Here is an 18,652-nt window from a genome sequence, read left to right on the forward strand (position 1 = left end):
ATCTGTTGATTGGGTGCGTCACTGCCTGCATCCCTTCCCGCATCTCTTCGTGCGTCTCTTCGTGCATATTTTCCTGCGCCTCGTCCTGGCCGCTGCACTACCTATGAAGGGGGCGCGGGACTGAGTACACTATTATACCTACAGTTGTTGCGCAGTCGACAGTCAAGTTACCGTCTGGGGACTGTCAATATTTTTCTAGGTGACCGTTGGCAATTAATTTTGAATTAGGACAGTGTACATCATATGTTGCATTTCTCGTTTATGCAGCCCTTATGCAATCTCTTATGCAACATTGCTCGCTTCTTTCGCCTCTTATGCAGCATTTCCCTCTTATGCACCTGTGATGCAGTCTATTATGCGGCCACTTATGCAACCTTTCTCGCTTGTGCAACCCGTTCCAGTACCTCATCCACCAACTTCTCCAACGCCACTTGCATTTCCTCTCGCAATACAATTTTTGCCCTTGGTGTACCTAAATGCTTACATCTTGCTGAGTACTTAGCTCAGAACAAGTTTCTGCTCACACCGCAGCTTCCAGGCGCTTGAAAATGAAGCAACTGATGAGTTCCAGGGGCCCCAACTTTAAAGCCGCAGGGTTTGTTGTCGACAGCTTCGGAGAGATCAAAAGCAAATAAAACAGCGGGGAATAGAAGGTCTGTGCCATGACTCATTAATGTCAGAGCCATTGTTGATGCATTGGTGTGCTTTTACATATTCGAGAGCATGCTATGTCACAGAAAGGCTCTCAGCCTTGTGCGACAACATCCGCCGCCTCACTCTCAGCTTGAGGCACGTTGATATCCTGGAATGAGAACATTCACTCCAGCGCCTTTGTCAAGATGGTGCTGGTTGTGTGCTACAGGGCGAGCCTTGTTTATCCTCCGCCGACCCCCTTTGAGAGCGTGCTACCCGCCCTTACTCCGATCGCTCTGCTCTGCTCTGGCTCGGATGAAGTCCTCCTTGAACATCTTGATGTTGTAATCCGGCTATGCCGACTTCTGAAAGACAATTGCGTATTTGAATAGAAAACGGCATGGCGAAGGGTCGCTACGTGAGCCAGGCTAGCAAGCGAGATGACGCCGCTAACCTCGCGATTTGCACCTGGGCTGAATCCAGAGATGAAGACAGTTGAACATGAACAGAACTTTGGGTCACGTAATTCATCTTGGATAACAAGAAGTAGCCACAAAAATCTATGAAATCCGCAAATACTGTTTAGCAAACCAACGGTCACAATACAATGAGCATTCAGCCGTGGGACGATCGACCAATCATGAATGAAAGGCATTTTTCCAGATACAATCCAAACATGAAAACTCAAAAGGCTTCAACGACAGCTCTGCCTGAAACAATACTATCATGAGTCTCAACAACATCCTGAAACTCCACCCACCCACTCATCTTCTGCAGCAGATGCTCGCCATACACCACCTCGTCTCCATCAACACTCTGCACAACACAGTTCAAGCCTGGCTCAAAGAAGAACGGGACGGAGTAGCGTCCTTTCGGATTGCTGCCTTCCTTCTTAGAAGATCGGACTCGATGGTACGTGGCAACCCACTTTCCGCCGCTCACTTTCGCCATCAAGTCTCCGATATTGACGACAATACTTCCCGGCACGTAGGGTGCAGGGATCCACTCTCCTTCACTGTTTCTAACCTCTAGCCCGCAAGTCTTGTCCTGATGCAGGAGCGTAAGGATACCGGAATCCGTATGCGGAGTACAGATTAGTTCTTGTTGACGAGAAGCTGGGACTGGAGGGTAGTGAAGGAGTCTGAGGGTGCTCAAAGAGTCTTTCAGATAGTGATTAAAGAATGATGAAGGTTTGCCAAGAGCAACGGCTAGAAGAGAGAGAAGCTTTGACGAAAGGGTCTGGAGCTCCTTGTGCAAGGTCTCGCACCGAGCTTGGATTTCCCGTTTGGAAGCAGGGAAAACATTAGACTCGGTAAGATCGAATTTTGGGCTCAAAAGGCCCGATGTACTCGGTCTGGTTGAGGGATTGCCGAGCTCGAACCCTTCTTTGAGATTGTCATCTCCTTCTTGTGGTGGAAAGTACCTGTAGCTGATCAGCCTACTTCTCCAGAATTGGGGAAATGTTCCAACCCTCTGTATGAGTTTTTGTTTGTTGGGACGAAGGTCTTCTTTGCAAGCTTCATTTTCTCATCCATTGTCAAGCCTTTAGGGCCAAAAAACTCATCACAAATTGCAAAAACATCGTCGTGGCAATATGTGATTGGTAGATCCGTAAGATATGCGAACCCAGTGGTTGAGAATACCTCATTCAAACGAGAAGCTAGTGTTTCCAGATCTTCCGGTTTTGGGGGGGGGAAAGACAAACCAGCAAGAGAAACAATAGGAAGAGACGAGAATGAAGTGGACATTTTGAAAGCCGCAAAATTGGGATCAAACACAATCAGAAGTATGGAAAACGTCTGTACATATACACACTTTCCTGGCTCAAGTGGGACATTTTTCTCAACGAGGCGAATTCAATTCTCATCGCAATGCCTGGATGTAAAGCCGGGTTGTGGAGTCATTATCACTTAAAAGGTTAATCCTACCACTGCAATTCGTTCGAGCTGTGGGAACTGCGATCCTGTTACGTGTAAGCGTCCTCTGATTTGACATGTCGTTGATGTTGTCCGATTAATGTGCCGCCGACCCTGCCTTGGTCGCGTGCTCAATTGCTAGATTTACTGGAGACGCCATGATGGAAAAGGACAAATTATCCCCGCTTCTCGATGACTGGCTGCCACAGCAAACCTGAGACCCGGTTGGTGCTCGGGAATGACGAGGGGTGGAGAAGAGGTTGCATCGGATCAAAACTTAGTTCATATCCCTCCGTTAGTCAGCTGCTCCAAGATATATGATCACATGACTCTCGTTTCAGGAATATCACCTCATGTTAAGGTAGGTATTTCGTACAGAAGCGGACAGGGGAACGACCAATTGAAACGCCCTAGATACCGGCGGAAAACCAACGTCAGCCTGCGAATTTATTATCCACCTCTCAACCTCATGGGCGATGTTTCATGCCGGGAGAAGAGGGCTCCCGGCAATCTTGAGACTCGTCATAATCAGTCTCGAAGCCACAGCGAACGATCCCTAGGGATCCACCGGAGCAAGGCAATGGTGTCAATGCATACAGCAGTGGTGGTAGCTTGGCTACTTGCCACACGACACCAACCGTCGCACGTATCACATCCAGAATGAAGAGCAAGATCAATGCCGAGAGCAAACTCGACATCGACGCGACAATTTCATGCTCCCAGCTGGACAGCGTCCTTATTCCGTTCAACATATATTCGAGCTGTCGTCCGGTTCGGAAGAGAAGATGAGAAGCGAACCCAATGCCGGGTATTCACCGTATACAAGGTTATCCACAGCCATGGCGTTGGACAGGAGAACGATTTATTCTAAGTTCGGGGAATACGCGGAGGACTGCAGACATTTTACAGATACCGAAGAGAGTCTTGAGAGGGGATTAGAGGCGAGGGGATCCATCCATTCCTTATTTCCCTGAAAAAGCTCAAGTCTGACAACTAATAAACAAGACGAGACGACAAAAGCAAGTCCAAATATTTAAACATTGCAGCGATATCTAACTCGGCACTCTACCTATCCCAACCCAGAATATTTAGATAAGGAGATTGATCACTCGATGACAGTCTATCCTTCCGTTTCTACTATGTTTCCTCTCGAGTCTGTGGTTGCCCATCCATCTCTTCTTCGGCCGCCGTCTCTCCGCGACTAAGACTTGCTCAGCCTCCTCCAGTTCACTAGCACATCGTCACACATCCCCGACATTGTATAGGTATCCGACATAACCTTAAGCACTGGGACATCCACACCCATCTCTTTCAAAAACCACTCTCGGATCCGGATAGCGATGAGGGAGTCGATGCCCAAGCTTGCCACAGGCATGTTACTGTCCAGCTGTTTGGGATCCATCTCAAGCATATGACCCAATGCTACCCTGAAGCACGTTTCTAGTATGACCAAACACTCGGCAGGATCTTCGGTCGCGGCAAGCTGGGTCTTGACACTGACTGTCCCTGCGGCCTGGCCTCCGCTTTGGTCCTGCTCCTGCTTCTGGCCGATGTAGCTGGATAGCCGAGGATCGTCACGCCACTCGCCTTGGAAGACTGTTCTGATGCCAGTGATGAGTTCAGTGGTCTGACTTGAGCCAGGTCGCCCGCAAACGATGGCCTCAGCAAGCATTTCATGCAGATCTGTCTCCGACTGCCTGTCAAATCGAGGCAAAATCGCCTTGTAGATAGTATCGGCACTGATCGTTCAATTAGTCTATGCTGCTGAGAGACGGAGGTTCGGAATGAGCGGATCAATGCAGCTGGCCGTTTTCCACCATTCCAGGTATGTGAAGAAGAGTGGAGAGGACTTACTGGTCAGAATCACGTCTGAAAATGTATCCGAACCCTGTCAATATGGCAATATGAAGGACGGAGCCAGCCAAACCACGAGCTCGTCGCTGTTCCACAAGACTCGCCATGTACTAGGGCACACGATGATGTCAGCGTTCTAATTCTGCTCAGTTGGAAGACGAAAGCGAGATCCCCATCAAACAAACGTTTTATGCAAGCCTTAATGGTTGAAGCAGAGCTGAGAATATTATTCCGAGAAGCTGAACTCACATGATTTGCCGCAGCATAAGCAGACTGGCCGATACTTCCAACAATTGATGTCGTGGATGAGAAACAGATGAAGAATTCCAGAGGCTCGTCTACAAAGATTTCATCGAGGTTCTTGGATCCTACCATTTTTGGTGCCAAAACAGCGGCAAAATCCTCCCAAGGAAGGTGATGAAAGAGGCGGTCTCGGAGAACCATGGCAGCATTCATCACACCCCCAATAGGCGGCATGCTGGATTTGATCTCGGTATAAGCTGCGCGAAGAGAGTCAATGTTGGCAATGTCGACGACCATGGGCCGGACGGTAGCTCCCTTTGCGGAGAGGTAGGCAAGCGCACTGGGAGATACATTGGGATTTCGACTTGTCAAGACCACATTTCGAGCTCCGTGCTCTACCATCCACAGACAGACCGATATTCCCAAGTCTCCTGTCATCCCGCACAAAAGATATGTCTTGTCGGGAGAAAACAGACCACCATGCTCGAGAGGGCGGACCATGGCGCTGACGGTATCGACAGTAGTCCACTGAACCAGAGTTGCTCGTCCCAATTTCTTATTGGTGATCGTTGGAACCTGATCGATGCTCAGAACTTCGCCTTTCTCCGAAGGAAGTTGTTGGTCGTGGTCAAAGAGTTCCTTCGCCAGTGTGCGAAGTTTGGGGACACTCAACCCGACGTTCACCTTGTACACGGTTACTGAAGCAGGCAAAGAAGTACAAATCAACTCATGCAATGCTTCGTGCTGCGAATAAGCCAGGTTGACAAAAGTGTGTATGTTCTTAGGGCGTATGGTCTGCAGATCTCCTTCGCTCGCGTAAGGATGAATGAATTTGACAGAAGCGATCCTTGACGTGTCCGATTGTGTTTGGTGTATGGTGACATTCTGCTCACGAGCAACAAAGTCGAGGGCCTCCCTAAGATCATTTGGTGCGCCATGGATCCATGTAGGGCTTCTCACATTGTCGAGGACGTGTCCCGCAAGTGCCCGTACAATGAAAAGGTGTAGTCGCGCGGTGTCCTCAGCGTCCGTTTTGTCATCTTGCCAGCGATGCAGGATACTACCTGGGGACGCTACGATCTGAGAGCTGCTTACATTCGAAGTGGCGAGGACCTTCTCCCCTGATGCACCCTCGCGGCCAATGTACAAGTACAAGGGCCCATGTCCGTCGAAGATCAGAGTATGGAAAGAGGAAGCTATGGTGTGCACCAGTATTGCATCTCCTTGGGCAACACCGACAGCAACGCCATGCAATTCAAACGCTCCTTGTCCGTTGTCGAGTACCACGGCCGTGTCTCTAGACCTAAGACTGGTGGTTCGCATGACTTGTCGCAGCCTCGCCACGGAACGACGATTGATGACGTCTAGTGGTAGCACTCTGGGTATGTAGAGAGCGCCCTCTTTCAATGCAAGTTCAGGTTCTTGGGTCCATAGTAATTCGTCATTGTTAGAGACATCTAGGAAGATGAGGCGAAGAAGCATCTTTGCAATAACGGACGGATCGATCGACTCGGGGTCATCGACATCGAGAAATTGAAGCCTGAGATCCATTCTCTCTGCACGTAAAGTGCTCGACAGACCGACAGTGACATTATTATCAGGATTCTTGCCCGAACTCGCTCCAGAGGTCACCCATAGGACCACTTCAGCTGTCTCCATGACGTTCTGCAATCCTTTGAATCTTTCCGGCTTCATGTCGTGGAATACAGGACTGTCCAAATCGGCAAGACAAAGTACAGCTGCACCCGTGGACACCTGGATACCTTCCAGTCCTGGCACCACGGTCACAGTCTTGGAAGGAGCAACAGCACGTAAGATTGCCTCGGTCTGACATCCGAGGTCGGAACTTCCATTACCACTGACGATGATGATTTCGCCTGGTTGTGGCGATACTGGAGCAACCTTCAATGGCTCTCGAAGAAGCTGGATTGTGTCGTCCACTGCCTGCGCTACAATCACAGAGCAAAACGACGGAGTGGAGCTGAAATCAACCCCTGAGAACCCATTACGCTTCAGCAACTCATCCCATCGCTCGACGCTGACGGTCGGTGCCCAGACTCGTCCATCCTCGATGCCCAGGAACCATCCAGGGAGAGTTGACATAACCAACTGAGTGGGTAGGAAATCTTTCGTGATCTCCAACAGTACTAAGCGGCCGCCAGGTCGAAGAAGCTGTCGACAGTGACGCAGAGTTTCGTCCAGACTTCGCGTTGCGTGGAGACAATTCGAAGAAATGATCATGTCGAACGTTCCATCAGGGAATCCCTGCTCCGAAGTATCATTTTCGATATTGAGCGTCTTGAAAGTCAGTTTACTGCCATGCTGGCTGAATACGGTACGGGCATTTTCAAAGAAGCCGGTGGATATGTCCGTGTATGTGTAAGACGCATACTGGTTTCCGAGAGCGCTTAGAGCCGCTTTTGTTGTACCTCCCGTACCGGCTCCAACTTCAAGGATACGCATGCGAGGAAATTGATGTGCAAACTGTTTTACAATGGTGGCAAGATCAGCATTGCCATCCTTGGCTCCGAGACCTTCGACATACAAGCGGTCGAGCATGCCGTTTTCTGTAAGCACTCTGAGGGGAGGAATAGTCCCACGGACAATGTTGACCAGATTTTTCCCCATGGCATGAATCATATTCATGTCGTTATTGTCTCGGTTACCGGCATACCATTGTTGGACCATCTCAAGCGTGTCATTCTTCCACTCCGGTCGAATGTCCGGATTCTCACCAGCCTCGATCTGAGGAAATAAATGATCATTAAGCCAGACCATCATATGCTTTCTGAACTTGCTCATTAGCATCAGTTCTTGGGGCATTATCCTTTTACGAAGCTGGCGTAGGTAGAAATACGCTGTCCGCGTGAGCTGTTCGTAAAGTACCAATTCTTTCTCTGACAGCTTCGCTTCGAAACCGGGCTCAATGCCGTACTCGGCATCTCTTTTCCACGTTGTAGAAGCGTACAGCCACGGGTCCCGACGTTGCCCAACAGCTGTTAAGTGGACTCCACGTATCTGTACTTGGGTTTGCGAAGTCGTCGCATCGAACAGGTCCAAGTCGCCTGTTAAAGTGGTTTGTCCCGTTGAGGTCACGATGGCATCGGCTTTCAGGATGGAATTATTCGACTCAGAGGGCGTCATGCTGATCCTGACGGAATCAATGCGCCTTGGAAGATAGATACTGGAGATCCGACCATCCCCAGGAAAGGAGAACCCAGCACATATGCCATGAATGGCAGTGTCAACAGGTGCGGGATGTATGCATGCGGGTATCGCCGACTGTTCAGGCGGTGACGATAAAGTCACCACAGAACGGTTCAACCGCCGTAACATAGACTTGGCCTGGAAATAGTCTGCATAGCTCAGCCCTTCTTTGGATAGACTTGAATAGAGCTGTTCCATATCCAAAGGGTCCATGGGAAGTTGGGGCTCGGTTCGAGTAGGTAACACATCATTTTCAGGCTGGCCTAGCCAGAGCTTTACACCTGCGGTAAAGTGTGCAGTGAGTCCGGCTTGTGGAGCGTCCAATGGCTGAACTGAATCAACAGCACCGCTGTAGCAAGCAACCTCGGCAGCGATATATTCGTCAGACTGGCTCGTAACACGGACAATGAAGACGACCTCAAGACCCGATGACTCTTCTTCGAGCCGCATGGCACGAACAATGTCGACGTCAAGCAATTCTACAAGACGAAGTGGCTGCTGGTCATCAACAAGGCGAATGGCTGCCTCATATGCCATTGCTAAGTACCCAGCTGCCGGAAACAGGACTTCGCCCTGAACTTTGTGGCCCGCCAGCCAGGGGAGCTCATTCAGTCTGAGGAGCTGCTTCCAGTGCATCTCACGCTTGTCACGCTCACCGTGCGTGATAAACTGCCCCAAAAGCTCGTGGCGCGGGTGGCTTTGGGTACGGAAATTGCGAGATGATCTCGACTCCTTCCACAGTAGAATTGGATGGTCCCATGAGTAGGATGGAAGGTCTTTGAGGATCGCAAGCTTCTGTATTTTGCCACTGCCTCTGGAAAGAGGGAGGGCCCGACATACACTATCCCAAGTGATCAAAGGTCGTTGTGAGGGGAATGATTTCCACAGAAGCCCTAGCGTATCAGCAAAGGACTCTACGGCATCCTGGCCGCGTTTCAAAACTCCAGAATACAACAAAGACACCCCCGTCAATGACTTAATGGTCTCAGAGGCGGGTCCTTTCAGAGCTGGATGTGGTCCAACTTCGAGAACAATGTCGAAAGCTTGGTCTTCATTTAGCGCTCTTGAAATTGCCTGACTGAATAGCACTGCTTGAGTCATGTTGCTGATCCAGTACTCGCCTTTGAGAAGCTGCGCATCTGCCTGGTCGAATGACCGAATACGACCGTCAGGTCCCCAAACACTGGAGTACCATTGGCAGTCTTTGCGACCCTTACTGACTTGAATTCCACATCGCTTCAGAGACTCAAGATAGGGGGTACCACAGGCGTTCATGTGATGAGAATGGTACGCCGTGTCGACCAGTAGAATTCGGGCAAATGTGCCAGTCTCTTGCAGCTGAGCGAAAGCAGCATCGATGGCTTCGCTATCGCCAGCCAAAGTACAACTCGTTTGTGAATTGCTTGCTGCAACAGTCAACGCCGCGCCAACTTCTTGACAGAAAGCGGTTGCCTGCTTCAAGGACATGCCAACTGCCATCATCTTGCCACGCTTTCCTCCTGGTCCCTGTGCTAGGTGGGAATGGAGACCTCTGTAGTATGCGATGCGGATCGAGTCAGTGGCGTTGAGATATCCTGAAGCATAAGCTGCGGCGATTTCGCCCTGAGTGATTGGGAATATGTCAGCCCAGGTGTTCAGCAGGACACTGATTGCGTCGACAAACGAAGTACGCTTATCATTCTCTACTTACAGACGAGTGTCCAACAACAGCGGATAAATCGACACCAGCGGCTCGCAGAACGTCGACTATAGCAACTTGTATAGCGGTACAAATCGGCTGGGAGATCGCAGCTTGGCCAATGCGGGAAGTCTTTGCAGGAGCTTCAATTTGCTCGACCAAAGTCCTAGTAAGAGTTGTTAGGGGCAACCACACAATCAAACAATTCAAAGAGCAAGCTCTGGCGGCCATGAAAGCATGAGGAGGATAATCATCTGTGGCAGTTCGACACCGAAGAGATATTGAAATTAGTATCTGAGGACTCACCAGTCAGGACGATCTTCCGCGGGGAGAGTATCAAGACTGCGCTGCATCCGATCTAAGGCGTTCCGGAATAGTTCTGATGCATAATAGAGCTCCTTGCCCATGTTCGCCCACTGAGCACCTGAATTTTGGGTCAGCATTGTGATTCTAAGAAATTGCAAGGGACAGCTCGGGTAATGGAAATGGCATCTTTGGAGATGGTCCAGTTCCGAACCCTCTGGAAGACCTTGGGAGTGAGAGTAAATCGCAAGGCACCCACCTTGACCAGTGAAAACGCCCAGAATACGTGGTGGTAGTGATTTGGGTATCGTTGTAGTGCGCGAGCTGTTCTCGAGTGAGGTTTTGGAAGCCTCGAGTTTATCCGCAAGCTGCTCCACAGATGTGGCAGAAAAGGCGGCTCGGAACGGGAATTCTGTCTTCTTAAAAAGGGTGTAGGAAAGTCGACGAATATCTGTCTGCGGCTTTTCTTTAAGGTAGGTAGCAAGCGTTTCAGCAGCTTTGGCCAATGCTGGGCCTGAATTGGCGGACAGCACGAAAGGTCCACTGTGGCCCGTCTGGACATTACCATTCAAGCCGTGGCCGTGGCCGTTGATTTCGTTGCCATTAATACTTCCGTTCACTAAATGACCGTTCGTTAGTGAATTGGACTCGTCCCAACTCTCGATGATTGCATGGGCATTGGTGCCACCGAAACCGAAGCTGTTCACGCTGACCCGGCGAGGCGACCCCTGTGGGAGTTCCGGCCAAGGTACTGTCTCTGTTGGAATTCGCAGGTTCGTGTAGAATGGTCGAATCTTGGGGTTGAGTTTGTTGAAATGTAAGTTGGCTGGTATCAAGCCATGTTGTACCGCAAGAGATGCTTTAAGCACACCCGCTACTCCAGCGGTACCTTCCGTGTGACCAATAACTGTTTTTATGCTTCCAACCAAAAGCTGACCGTCTTGCCCTTGGGGAGGAAAGAAAACACTCTGGATGGCGCGAGCCTCAATAGCTATTGCAGGTCAGAAGTTGTTGTCAGGCCTCGTAGCGTGCACATACGATCACCAGCTTGTGTTCCTGTTCCATGGGCCTCAAAGTATTGTGGTCGATCAGATTCGCAAGTTGGATCAAGTCCGCACCTGGCGTATGTGTCCAGGATGAGTTGTGCCTGTGATTCGGAGCTGGGCATTGTTATGCCTAGGTAATGTTGAGTGGGCGTTGGGGAAAATAGGAGGGTTTAAAAGCTTACCAGGAGTCTTCCCATCCGAGTTAACACCTGTCTCACGAATAATCGACTCGATGTGGTCCCCATCCGCGATAGCCTGGCTGAGGGTCTTGAGAAAGATGGCGGAGAATCCTTCTCCTCTTGTGTAACCATCCGCAGATGCATCCCACATGAAAGAACGCCCGTTAGGTGACAGCATGTTGAGCTTGCGAATTATTAGTCAAATTGCACTAGGAAATCTCTGCGATAGGAGGGTATGACGAACTTTCGACTCAGCAATAAATGGCTCAGGGCCAAGAATAAGGTTCGAGCCTGCTGCCACGGCCATATCAACCTCTCCATTTCGAAGTGCAGACACCGCCTGGTGAAGTGCTACTAAGCTGGACGAGCAGGCTGTATCGAGTGTTACAGAGGGACCTCTCCAGTCATAAAAGTATGACACGCGGTTGGCCAAGATGGATGCTGCGTTGCCAGTTGCGTGATATTGGGGCAGACTGTCAAGTCCGCGAATGGAAGTGAACTGGTAATCAAAACTCATGCATCCAACGAAAACGGCGGTAGACGACCCCCGAAGCTGTTGCATGGAGTAGCCTGTTGATTCAAGGCCTTCATACACTGTCTCGAGAAGTATACGTTGCTGGGGATCCATGGACTCTGCCTCCTTCGGGTTTATGGAGAAGAAATCTCGATCAAAAGTCCGAGGGTCTTCGTCAAGAAGGTAGGCATGCCTGACATTCTCGCTCTGTTACCAGCCAGTCAGTGTAGCTCAAATTGGACGTCAATGTACAGAAGTTGACTGACCCCATGATGCTGACTATCCGGGTGGTAGAATGCGTCGGTGTTGAACCGAGTAGCTGGGATTTCCTGCAAAATATCCCGAGGATTTTTCAAGAGTTCCCAAAGCTTAGATGGAGATGTAGCACCGCCAGGGAAGCGACATCCACTGCCCACAATTGCAATGGGTTCACGTGCGAAGGCGAGGGGGTTACCCTCATTCTCTTGGCTTCCCATGGAGCAGACTGCACGATCTGTAAAGAGCAACGCCGAAAGAAACACACTCGAAATTGGATAGGATAGATGACTGAATACAAAAATCTAACGAGAAATTGTGTGTTGAAACGTTCTTCTTGGCTGAAGAATTCTTTTGCACGACAGGAGTGAGCAATAACTATATGAAATACCGACACTATGGGACTCAATGATAGGCGGTCTAGGATCGGGGCGCTGTCTATGGTTGGATTCGATTTCGAAAACCACAAGCCGAGCAGCTACCGCAGACCGGAGCATGTGGCGGGCTCTGCTTCCTGTTTCTTGAATCTAGATCGGGGGTCTCCGGCACAGCTCCGGCTGACATCCGATCGCGCCGACTCCCACAGAAATCCTAGCACAACGAAAGATCAGTTTGGCTTCATTTCAGTGTTTAATATCTGCATGGAAGACAAATCCTAGACAGCTTGAAAATCTTTGAAGCCCACACCGCGTTGAGCTGTCTCCAAGTGTGCTTAATGCCATTATTATGTCTATGATGAAAGCTCTTGTCGGTGCTGAATCAGGAGGCTATCAATTTGTCGAAGATGCCAATATACCAGTTCCTCACCAAGGCTCAATACTTGTCCGCGTTCATGCAGTCGCACTGAACCCAAGGGATGCAAAGATTATTGACTTCTCTAATGCTGCTGGATGTACGTGTTGTCAGAGTTGCTCACCCCCCGGCATATCTTATAAACTCGAAATTTTCAAGTCCTCTTCAGACAAAATTTCCATGTCTCAAGACCTTGTAATACATGTTTTGAAGTATGATTATGCTGACTTTGAGCTCTTCACAGCGGTTGGTGGTTGTGATTTTGCCGGTACCGTCGAAAAAGTTGGGGAAAAAGTAACTCGCTTCAAGGAGGGTGATCGAGTGCTTGCGGTAACTTTTGGCTCAGATGTTTCAGACAAGACAAAAGGTGCTTTTGCTGAGTTCGCTTTGGCGGAAGAGGATATCAGTTGCCACATTCCAGAGAGCTTCTCCTTTGCTCAGGCATGTTCGATTGGACTTTCGATGGCTACAGCAGGACTGGCTCTTTTCCAACCTCCTGGATTGGGACTATCCATGAAAAACGGCACGGGGGAAACTGTCCTTGTCTCTGGAGGTGCTACCGCTACAGGTACAATGGCAACGCAGCTATTGAAAATGTGAGTACTGTGATGGGACCACCTTTTACGCTTCTTAGTGCACTGTCACTGACTACATGTCTTCTCAGAGCCGGCTATGAGCCCATAGTCACATGCTCCCCGGCAAACAACACCCTTTGTGAATCTTATGGTGCTGCAGCTTGCTTTGACTATAATTCTCCCGCATGTGGCGCTGACATCCGTGTGCGGACCGACAATAAATTAAGATACGTCTTGGATTGTGTCACTGATGCCACCACTATGAAAATGTGCTACGGCGCCATTGGGTCTTCTGGAGGGAGCTATATTGCGCTTGAGGCAACCACTACTTCGGTCAAGTACACTCGGAGAGATATTCGCGCTGATTGGTTCCTGGCTGATGCCATTATGGGTGACGGAGTTCACATGAAGGGAGCATATGGGCGTCCTCCGTCGCCTGAAGATAGGCGTTTCGGTAAAACTTTATTTTCAGAGGCTCAAAACTGGTTGCAAAATGATATCATCAAACCCCATCCTCTGGAACTTCGATCTGGTGGGTTGGCAAGCCTGCCCAATGCTATTGACGACTTGAAGCTTGGGAAGGTACGCGCCAGAAAGGTTGTCATGGAATTGCTGGCAAACTAGCTACGGGTCAATGCGTGCGATGTAAAAGTCAGAATCTTAATTGAGATTATGCGAAGACTCGTGGTCTATTTCACAAGGCTGGGAATGTAGCAGAAATATGATGATTACTCAGGCTTCAAGCAGGCACGCTACCTTACCTGTATCCTCTCCTTGAGCCAGAACATCCTAGTCCTAGGACTGAACATGGTTGTCCTGAATATGAAGTAGCAACAGATAGTTAATGAACGCCGACGTTGTCCAGAATTGTGTTTGACAAAGACGTAAAATCAGAATTAAAATCGTGGTGTTTATTTTGCCCCTTAAACTCGCTTAGCAGCTCGCGTGACTATTGATGTTGCGTACATTCCCCGGAACGACCCCAACGACCAGTGAAAGGATTGGTAAGCTATGTATGATGGTTTTGTCCGACACCGCTTGTAATCAAGCCAGACAATTCCAAAGAATATGCATTTGGGAGCCTCGGGTGTGCCAGAGTCCCAGTCGGCACCGGCTGACTGGCACGGAAGCCGACAGGGGTCACCCAACCTCCGACTCGGAACTCGCGAGATCGGCGAATCGCAGAACGAGGCATCGACTCCGGTTTCTCAGCTCACGGCTTTGGTCAACTGAGTGTCAGCAATACCTAACTAATTTATCAGTATGTTCTCTTGACTTCGCCAGTTAATTGTTTGCAGATTGATCAACTTGCTTTGAATATAGCACACTTCCTACTCAAACTCCACTTAATGCTTGTTGTTGCAAACACGACACTGTCAGCTTCTGTATTCAGGTCACCAACTCTCCAATACAATGCAATTGACGAACGCTATTTTACCTCGACTCGATGTTGAGTTCAAAACTCTTGATGGTCTGACGCTGCGTGGGTGGCTGCTTCCTGCAGCGACAGAAAAGAAACCCGGCCCAGCCATGATCATGTCTCCTGGAGTGAGTGAAATATATCCCACAGCTGTTTGATGAATGCTATTGCTAACATCTGAATAGTTCAATATGCCAAAAGATGCTACGTTGCCTGATATTGGAAAATGGTTCCAAGAGAATGGCATTACTTGTCTTCTTTATGACCCTCGAGGCCTGGGTAGCAGTGATGGAGAGCCGAGGAACGACGTGGGTTTGCACCTCCCCAGTAAGAGAAAGACTTACTAATATGCATTTCTGCGCACAGATCGATGCAAGAACAGCCGCTGAGGATATCCATGATGCCGTGACATGGTTGAAAGGAAATCCCATTGTCGATGACACAAAGATCGCGCTTTGGGGTCTATGTTTTGGTGGCAACGTTACTTTAGCAGCAGCAGCGTTCGAGTATGTATTCAGTCACCAGTTCAGATTTCTACTTCCTGCAGCTTTCCACCGCTCTGTCCCCCGCATCCTCCCTCTGCGTGTTATCCTGCTGACGAAAACGCGCATAGCAAGCGTGTCGCCGCCATGGTCTCAGTAGCACCACTCATCGATGGGACTGGGAATCCAGAGAGACGTCAGCCTATTCTAGAGCTCGCCATGCACGACCGTGTCAGTCGCTTAGAGGGTGAAGAGCCAATGTACCTCCCATATATTAATGAAGATGGCAGCATCCCCAATGGTCTTCAGATGGCCGCTGAGATGATGCCAGCCCTCGAACGACTCGGTGTCGTGATTGAGAACCGGATCAGCGTTCAGACATACTACAAGAGCTTATCGTGGAATATTCTGAACGTGGTCAAATATATTTCTCCTACGCCAGCACTCATGGTGACCCCAGAGTTTGATTTGGCCTGCCCCACGGCAGATCAGCTTGAGTGTTATGAGCATATGAATGAGCCCAAGGAACTCGACATCTTGAAGGGTAAGGGGCATCTTGATTGGATATTTGGCGATATTGAGAGTGTTTTGAATAGGCAATTGGACTTTTTGAAGCGGCACCTGAAATTCTAATCTCTGTCATTCGTAGCTATCAATTATAGAGATATAGAATGAAAAGGTTCAGGCAGAAATCAGACACACCCACCCAAACACAGAAAACATGGTCATTATCTGAAAGTGCATTCGATAGACAAGATCACGAGACCCAATAACGACAAATAGGTGTAATTCTACGAATTTCAAGTGACTTCTTTATTTTCGAAAAAAGGGGGGAAGGAAGGGTAGCCTGCAGCGAGGGAGGAAGTGAAGGTGCAGATACTTGAGAAAGAACCAGCTTCCAAGGTGTGATCTTGTTGGATCAGTCTCTTGATCAAAGCCACCAGTCACTAGTACTAACAAAAAGAGCAATATAATTCTAGAAGATGCATTCATCCCTTGGCTCCTCGATGACTTGATTTGATAATTTGGACATACAGCTTTGCAGGAGATCACAATATAGATCAGAGAGTTGGGTGTTTTGTTAATTATCGAGGTGAAGCATCAATTAGCCTTGATCATGGCTTTCTGTAATGTAATAACCGGTGTAAGGAGTAAAAGAACCTTGAATTTCAATAGTACTCTCCTTGTGATAGAAGCAATATTCGTTCCGATATGGACAAAGTTCAAAGCTGCATGTCACCATCTAAAATACGTTCCATTGACACCAAAGTGGCATATCTTCGCTAAATGTAGCTGGCAACCCGGTATGCACAACTCAGCTCACTTGTACATGCCGTCTTCCCAGCCCATCATTTCAGCCTCGGCATCGTAGCACTGGGAATAATGGTCCCAAATATCCTCCTTGGTGAACCCATCCCTGATCTTGAAAACAACATCGAAGTCTTTGGGGTGCAGAGCAATCTCTTGTATGAAACCACTTTCGAGGTTCAGATCAATTTCTTTCCCAACTGGTGGGAGCACATCAAAAGCCCAGAGAACTTTTGCTAGACCAAGGAGCAGGCTTTGCTTTGCCGAGTTCATACCCTGTGATTGATGTTAGTACGTGGCATTTGTGCAGGCTCTGAGCACGGAGTTATGTCTTCTTGAAGTGTACTTACCGGACATATCCTCCGTCCAGTCCCAAAGTCGTAGTTCACCCGCGAGCCCGACGCCTCCAACTGAGCAGCATCGTGCTTGCCATCTAGACGCATCCCAAACGGGTGTCGCAGGAACCTTTCCGGGATGAATTCCTCAGGATCTTCGTAGTCCTCTTCACTGTGGTGGATGTGCCAAACGTTCATAATCACTGCAGTACCCTTGGGAATACGATGGCCCTGATAAATATCGTCCTGGGCAGGTGCATGGGCGACTCCTTGTGGAGCAACAGGACGCCAGCGGTGTACCTATACTGGTATTAGCTCAGTCATACAGAAGTATTTGGCAAGCACGGAATCCCGCACCTCGTTCCAAAAAGCATCCATATACTTCAAGCTGGGAATATCAGCTGTCTTCGGGGTGCCGCCTCCTGACACTCCAAGAACCTCGTCCCTAACTCGTTGTTGAATGTCTGGATTTTTGGCCAGAATCATTAACATGATAGAGAAAACGGCCAACGAAGTGTTGGTAGCTGCAGAAACAATGTGAAAGGCGGTGTTTCCCAGATCTGATTCAGTGAACATCGAATCATTCTTTTCCCTCTGTTCTCTCAACATCTTTGCCAACACACTTTCCCACACGATTGGTTTCCCCTTGTCCAAAGCAGCGCGTTGCTCTCTAGCGACAGCCAAAAACTGGCTGCCCTTCTTAAAAACTTGCTCTCTGACGGTTCGAGCTTTTTCTTTCCACTCCGCGAAGCCAAACAGCTCAGGTAGATATTGCAGAAATGGAAACAAGTCCCGCACATTGGGTGCAACTAACAGAGCATAGTTGTCGCTGACGTCTCTGAAGTCTTTGATGAGGAATCCATGATCAGCCATGGAGTCTGGCCGCCTCCCACAGACACCCAGGGTTGGAACGCTCATCATCCAGCAAACGAGAATGGCCTCTAAATCTATTCCTCTTGCTGTTGGCGACTCAAGCAACTTCACCAAAAGCCTCGCTAATTGGCAAGTTAGCACTTTCTCACTATCTTCCATTCTCTCCCTGAGAATATGGAGATTTTACCGACCTGTCTCGGCCTCATAAACTGGACGAAGTTTGGCGATAGACCCAGCACCAAAGTTATGATTGAAGTCTTTTCGCCAGCGCGTCAGCCAAGGGGAGTAATTCTGGAAAATGGCGGCTCTCAAATCTTCTTTGAAGACCCAAGTATTATTCATGAACTGCCAGGGTCTGTCGCTGTAGACTGACCCTCGCTTTTCGAACAATTCACGGATGAGCTTGCCGCTGTTCAATACGACGAGGTTAGCTGCACCCTTCTTGACCCCAAGTGGAGTATCAATTCCGTAGTCTTTAGCCCAGGCGCTATAGGTGAGGAATGGGAATGCTCGATTGACCTGGAGAAGGTTGCCAAGGCCGGGGAGCCCTCGCGGCCCGGGTGGAAATGCCTTGGGACGAAGGGTATTGAGGATGAAAATAATGCCATTGCTGATGAGTAGCAGTATTGAACCATAGATCAGGAAGGTTGGAGATAGAAGAGTTGTTGCAATGCCCGCCATTTTCAATTTGGCAAAGGGTTACGGCAAGAGATATTGTTAATATTGTGCGACGACTTCAGACTCAAAGGAGTGTATCAGCAAAGTTAAGAACTCCTCAGCTAAAAAAGACTAATTAGTTTAGAACTGAAGACTAACAATGTTTATTGAGATCAACCAGTCGGATGCGTGCAAACTAATGCCACGTTGTCTTAAGGAAAGAATTCTTGACCCGAGCAGTAGATTAGTATGTGGAGTCTCTCAGAAGCAGAGACAGACAACCGTTACCGACTCTTACATCGCCGACTTCAGACGCTCGTTAGTATGAGCTTTGGAAAGCCGAGCGTCTTGGGGTAAGAACCGGAGTCGAAATATCGATCGG

At 49.0% G+C, this 18,652-nt stretch overlaps 5 protein-coding genes across 6 annotated transcripts; 2 read left to right on the top strand and 3 right to left on the bottom strand.

The window, feature by feature from the left end:
• Nucleotides 1–1,317: 1,317 nt before the first annotated feature.
• Nucleotides 1,318–2,381, bottom strand: ONS95_012527 (uncharacterized protein; the record flags this gene model as incomplete). Its single annotated transcript, XM_058506157.1, has 2 exons — nt 1,318–2,056; nt 2,104–2,381. 2 exons carry the CDS (start codon nt 2,379–2,381, stop codon nt 1,318–1,320), a joined length of 1,017 nt encoding a protein of 338 aa, XP_058358682.1.
• A 487-nt stretch (nt 2,382–2,868) lies between these two features.
• On the bottom strand, nt 2,869–12,163 carry PKS19 (Polyketide synthase 19). Its single transcript, XM_058506158.1, has 10 exons — nt 11,840–12,163; nt 11,304–11,780; nt 11,063–11,243; nt 10,873–11,010; nt 10,094–10,825; nt 9,838–9,955; nt 9,544–9,697; nt 4,653–9,455; nt 4,404–4,513; nt 2,869–4,288 (listed from the first exon to the last, which is right to left on the bottom strand). Exons 1-10 carry the CDS (start codon nt 12,047–12,049, stop codon nt 3,751–3,753), a joined length of 7,461 nt encoding a protein of 2,486 aa, XP_058358683.1. The 5' UTR covers nt 12,050–12,163; the 3' UTR covers nt 2,869–3,750.
• A 314-nt stretch (nt 12,164–12,477) lies between these two features.
• ONS95_012529 (uncharacterized protein) lies at nt 12,478–14,060 on the top strand. 2 transcript variants are annotated; one of them, XM_058506160.1, is made up of 2 exons: nt 12,478–13,216; nt 13,285–14,060. In XM_058506160.1, exons 1-2 carry the CDS (start codon nt 12,555–12,557, stop codon nt 13,817–13,819), a joined length of 1,197 nt encoding a protein of 398 aa, XP_058358685.1. In that variant the 5' UTR covers nt 12,478–12,554; the 3' UTR covers nt 13,820–14,060. The 2 variants fall into 2 exon arrangements, with proteins under 2 accessions (XP_058358685.1, XP_058358684.1); XM_058506159.1 differs by having other exon boundaries at nt 12,478–12,720; nt 12,865–14,060.
• A 434-nt stretch (nt 14,061–14,494) lies between these two features.
• ONS95_012530 (uncharacterized protein) lies at nt 14,495–15,861 on the top strand. The gene is made up of 4 exons (XM_058506161.1): nt 14,495–14,743; nt 14,801–14,923; nt 14,982–15,121; nt 15,229–15,861. Exons 1-4 carry the CDS (start codon nt 14,609–14,611, stop codon nt 15,728–15,730), a joined length of 900 nt encoding a protein of 299 aa, XP_058358686.1. The 5' UTR covers nt 14,495–14,608; the 3' UTR covers nt 15,731–15,861.
• Nucleotides 15,862–16,417: 556 nt separating this feature from the next.
• ONS95_012531 (uncharacterized protein) lies at nt 16,418–18,294 on the bottom strand (the record flags this gene model as incomplete). Its single annotated transcript, XM_058506162.1, has 4 exons — nt 16,418–16,681; nt 16,756–17,040; nt 17,098–17,735; nt 17,805–18,294. 4 exons carry the CDS (start codon nt 18,292–18,294, stop codon nt 16,418–16,420), a joined length of 1,677 nt encoding a protein of 558 aa, XP_058358687.1.
• Between the last annotated feature and the right edge of the window lie 358 nt (nt 18,295–18,652).

This window comes from Cadophora gregata (assembly GCF_030347475.1).
Source record: "Cadophora gregata isolate MNR1 chromosome Unknown scaffold_6, whole genome shotgun sequence".
Classification (NCBI taxonomy): Eukaryota; Fungi; Ascomycota; class Leotiomycetes; order Helotiales; family Ploettnerulaceae; genus Cadophora; species Cadophora gregata.

Coding starts and splice junctions, on each gene's coding strand:
- ONS95_012529 (XM_058506160.1), top strand. CDS start 12,555: ATGTCTATGATGAAAGCTCTTGTCGGTGCTGAATCAGGAGGCTATCAA. Junction 13,217..13,284: donor GCAACGCAGCTATTGAAAAT/GTGAGTACTGTG, acceptor ATGTCTTCTCAG/AGCCGGCTATGAGCCCATAG.
- ONS95_012530 (XM_058506161.1), top strand. CDS start 14,609: ATGCAATTGACGAACGCTATTTTACCTCGACTCGATGTTGAGTTCAAA. Junction 14,744..14,800: donor CCATGATCATGTCTCCTGGA/GTGAGTGAAATA, acceptor ACATCTGAATAG/TTCAATATGCCAAAAGATGC. Junction 14,924..14,981: donor ATGGAGAGCCGAGGAACGAC/GTGGGTTTGCAC, acceptor TTCTGCGCACAG/ATCGATGCAAGAACAGCCGC.
- PKS19 (XM_058506158.1), bottom strand. CDS start 12,049: ATGGGAAGCCAAGAGAATGAGGGTAACCCCCTCGCCTTCGCACGTGAA. Junction 11,244..11,303: donor CATTTATTGCTGAGTCGAAA/GTTCGTCATACC, acceptor ATAATTCGCAAG/CTCAACATGCTGTCACCTAA. Junction 4,514..4,652: donor CTTATGCTGCGGCAAATCAT/GTGAGTTCAGCT, acceptor CGTGTGCCCTAG/TACATGGCGAGTCTTGTGGA.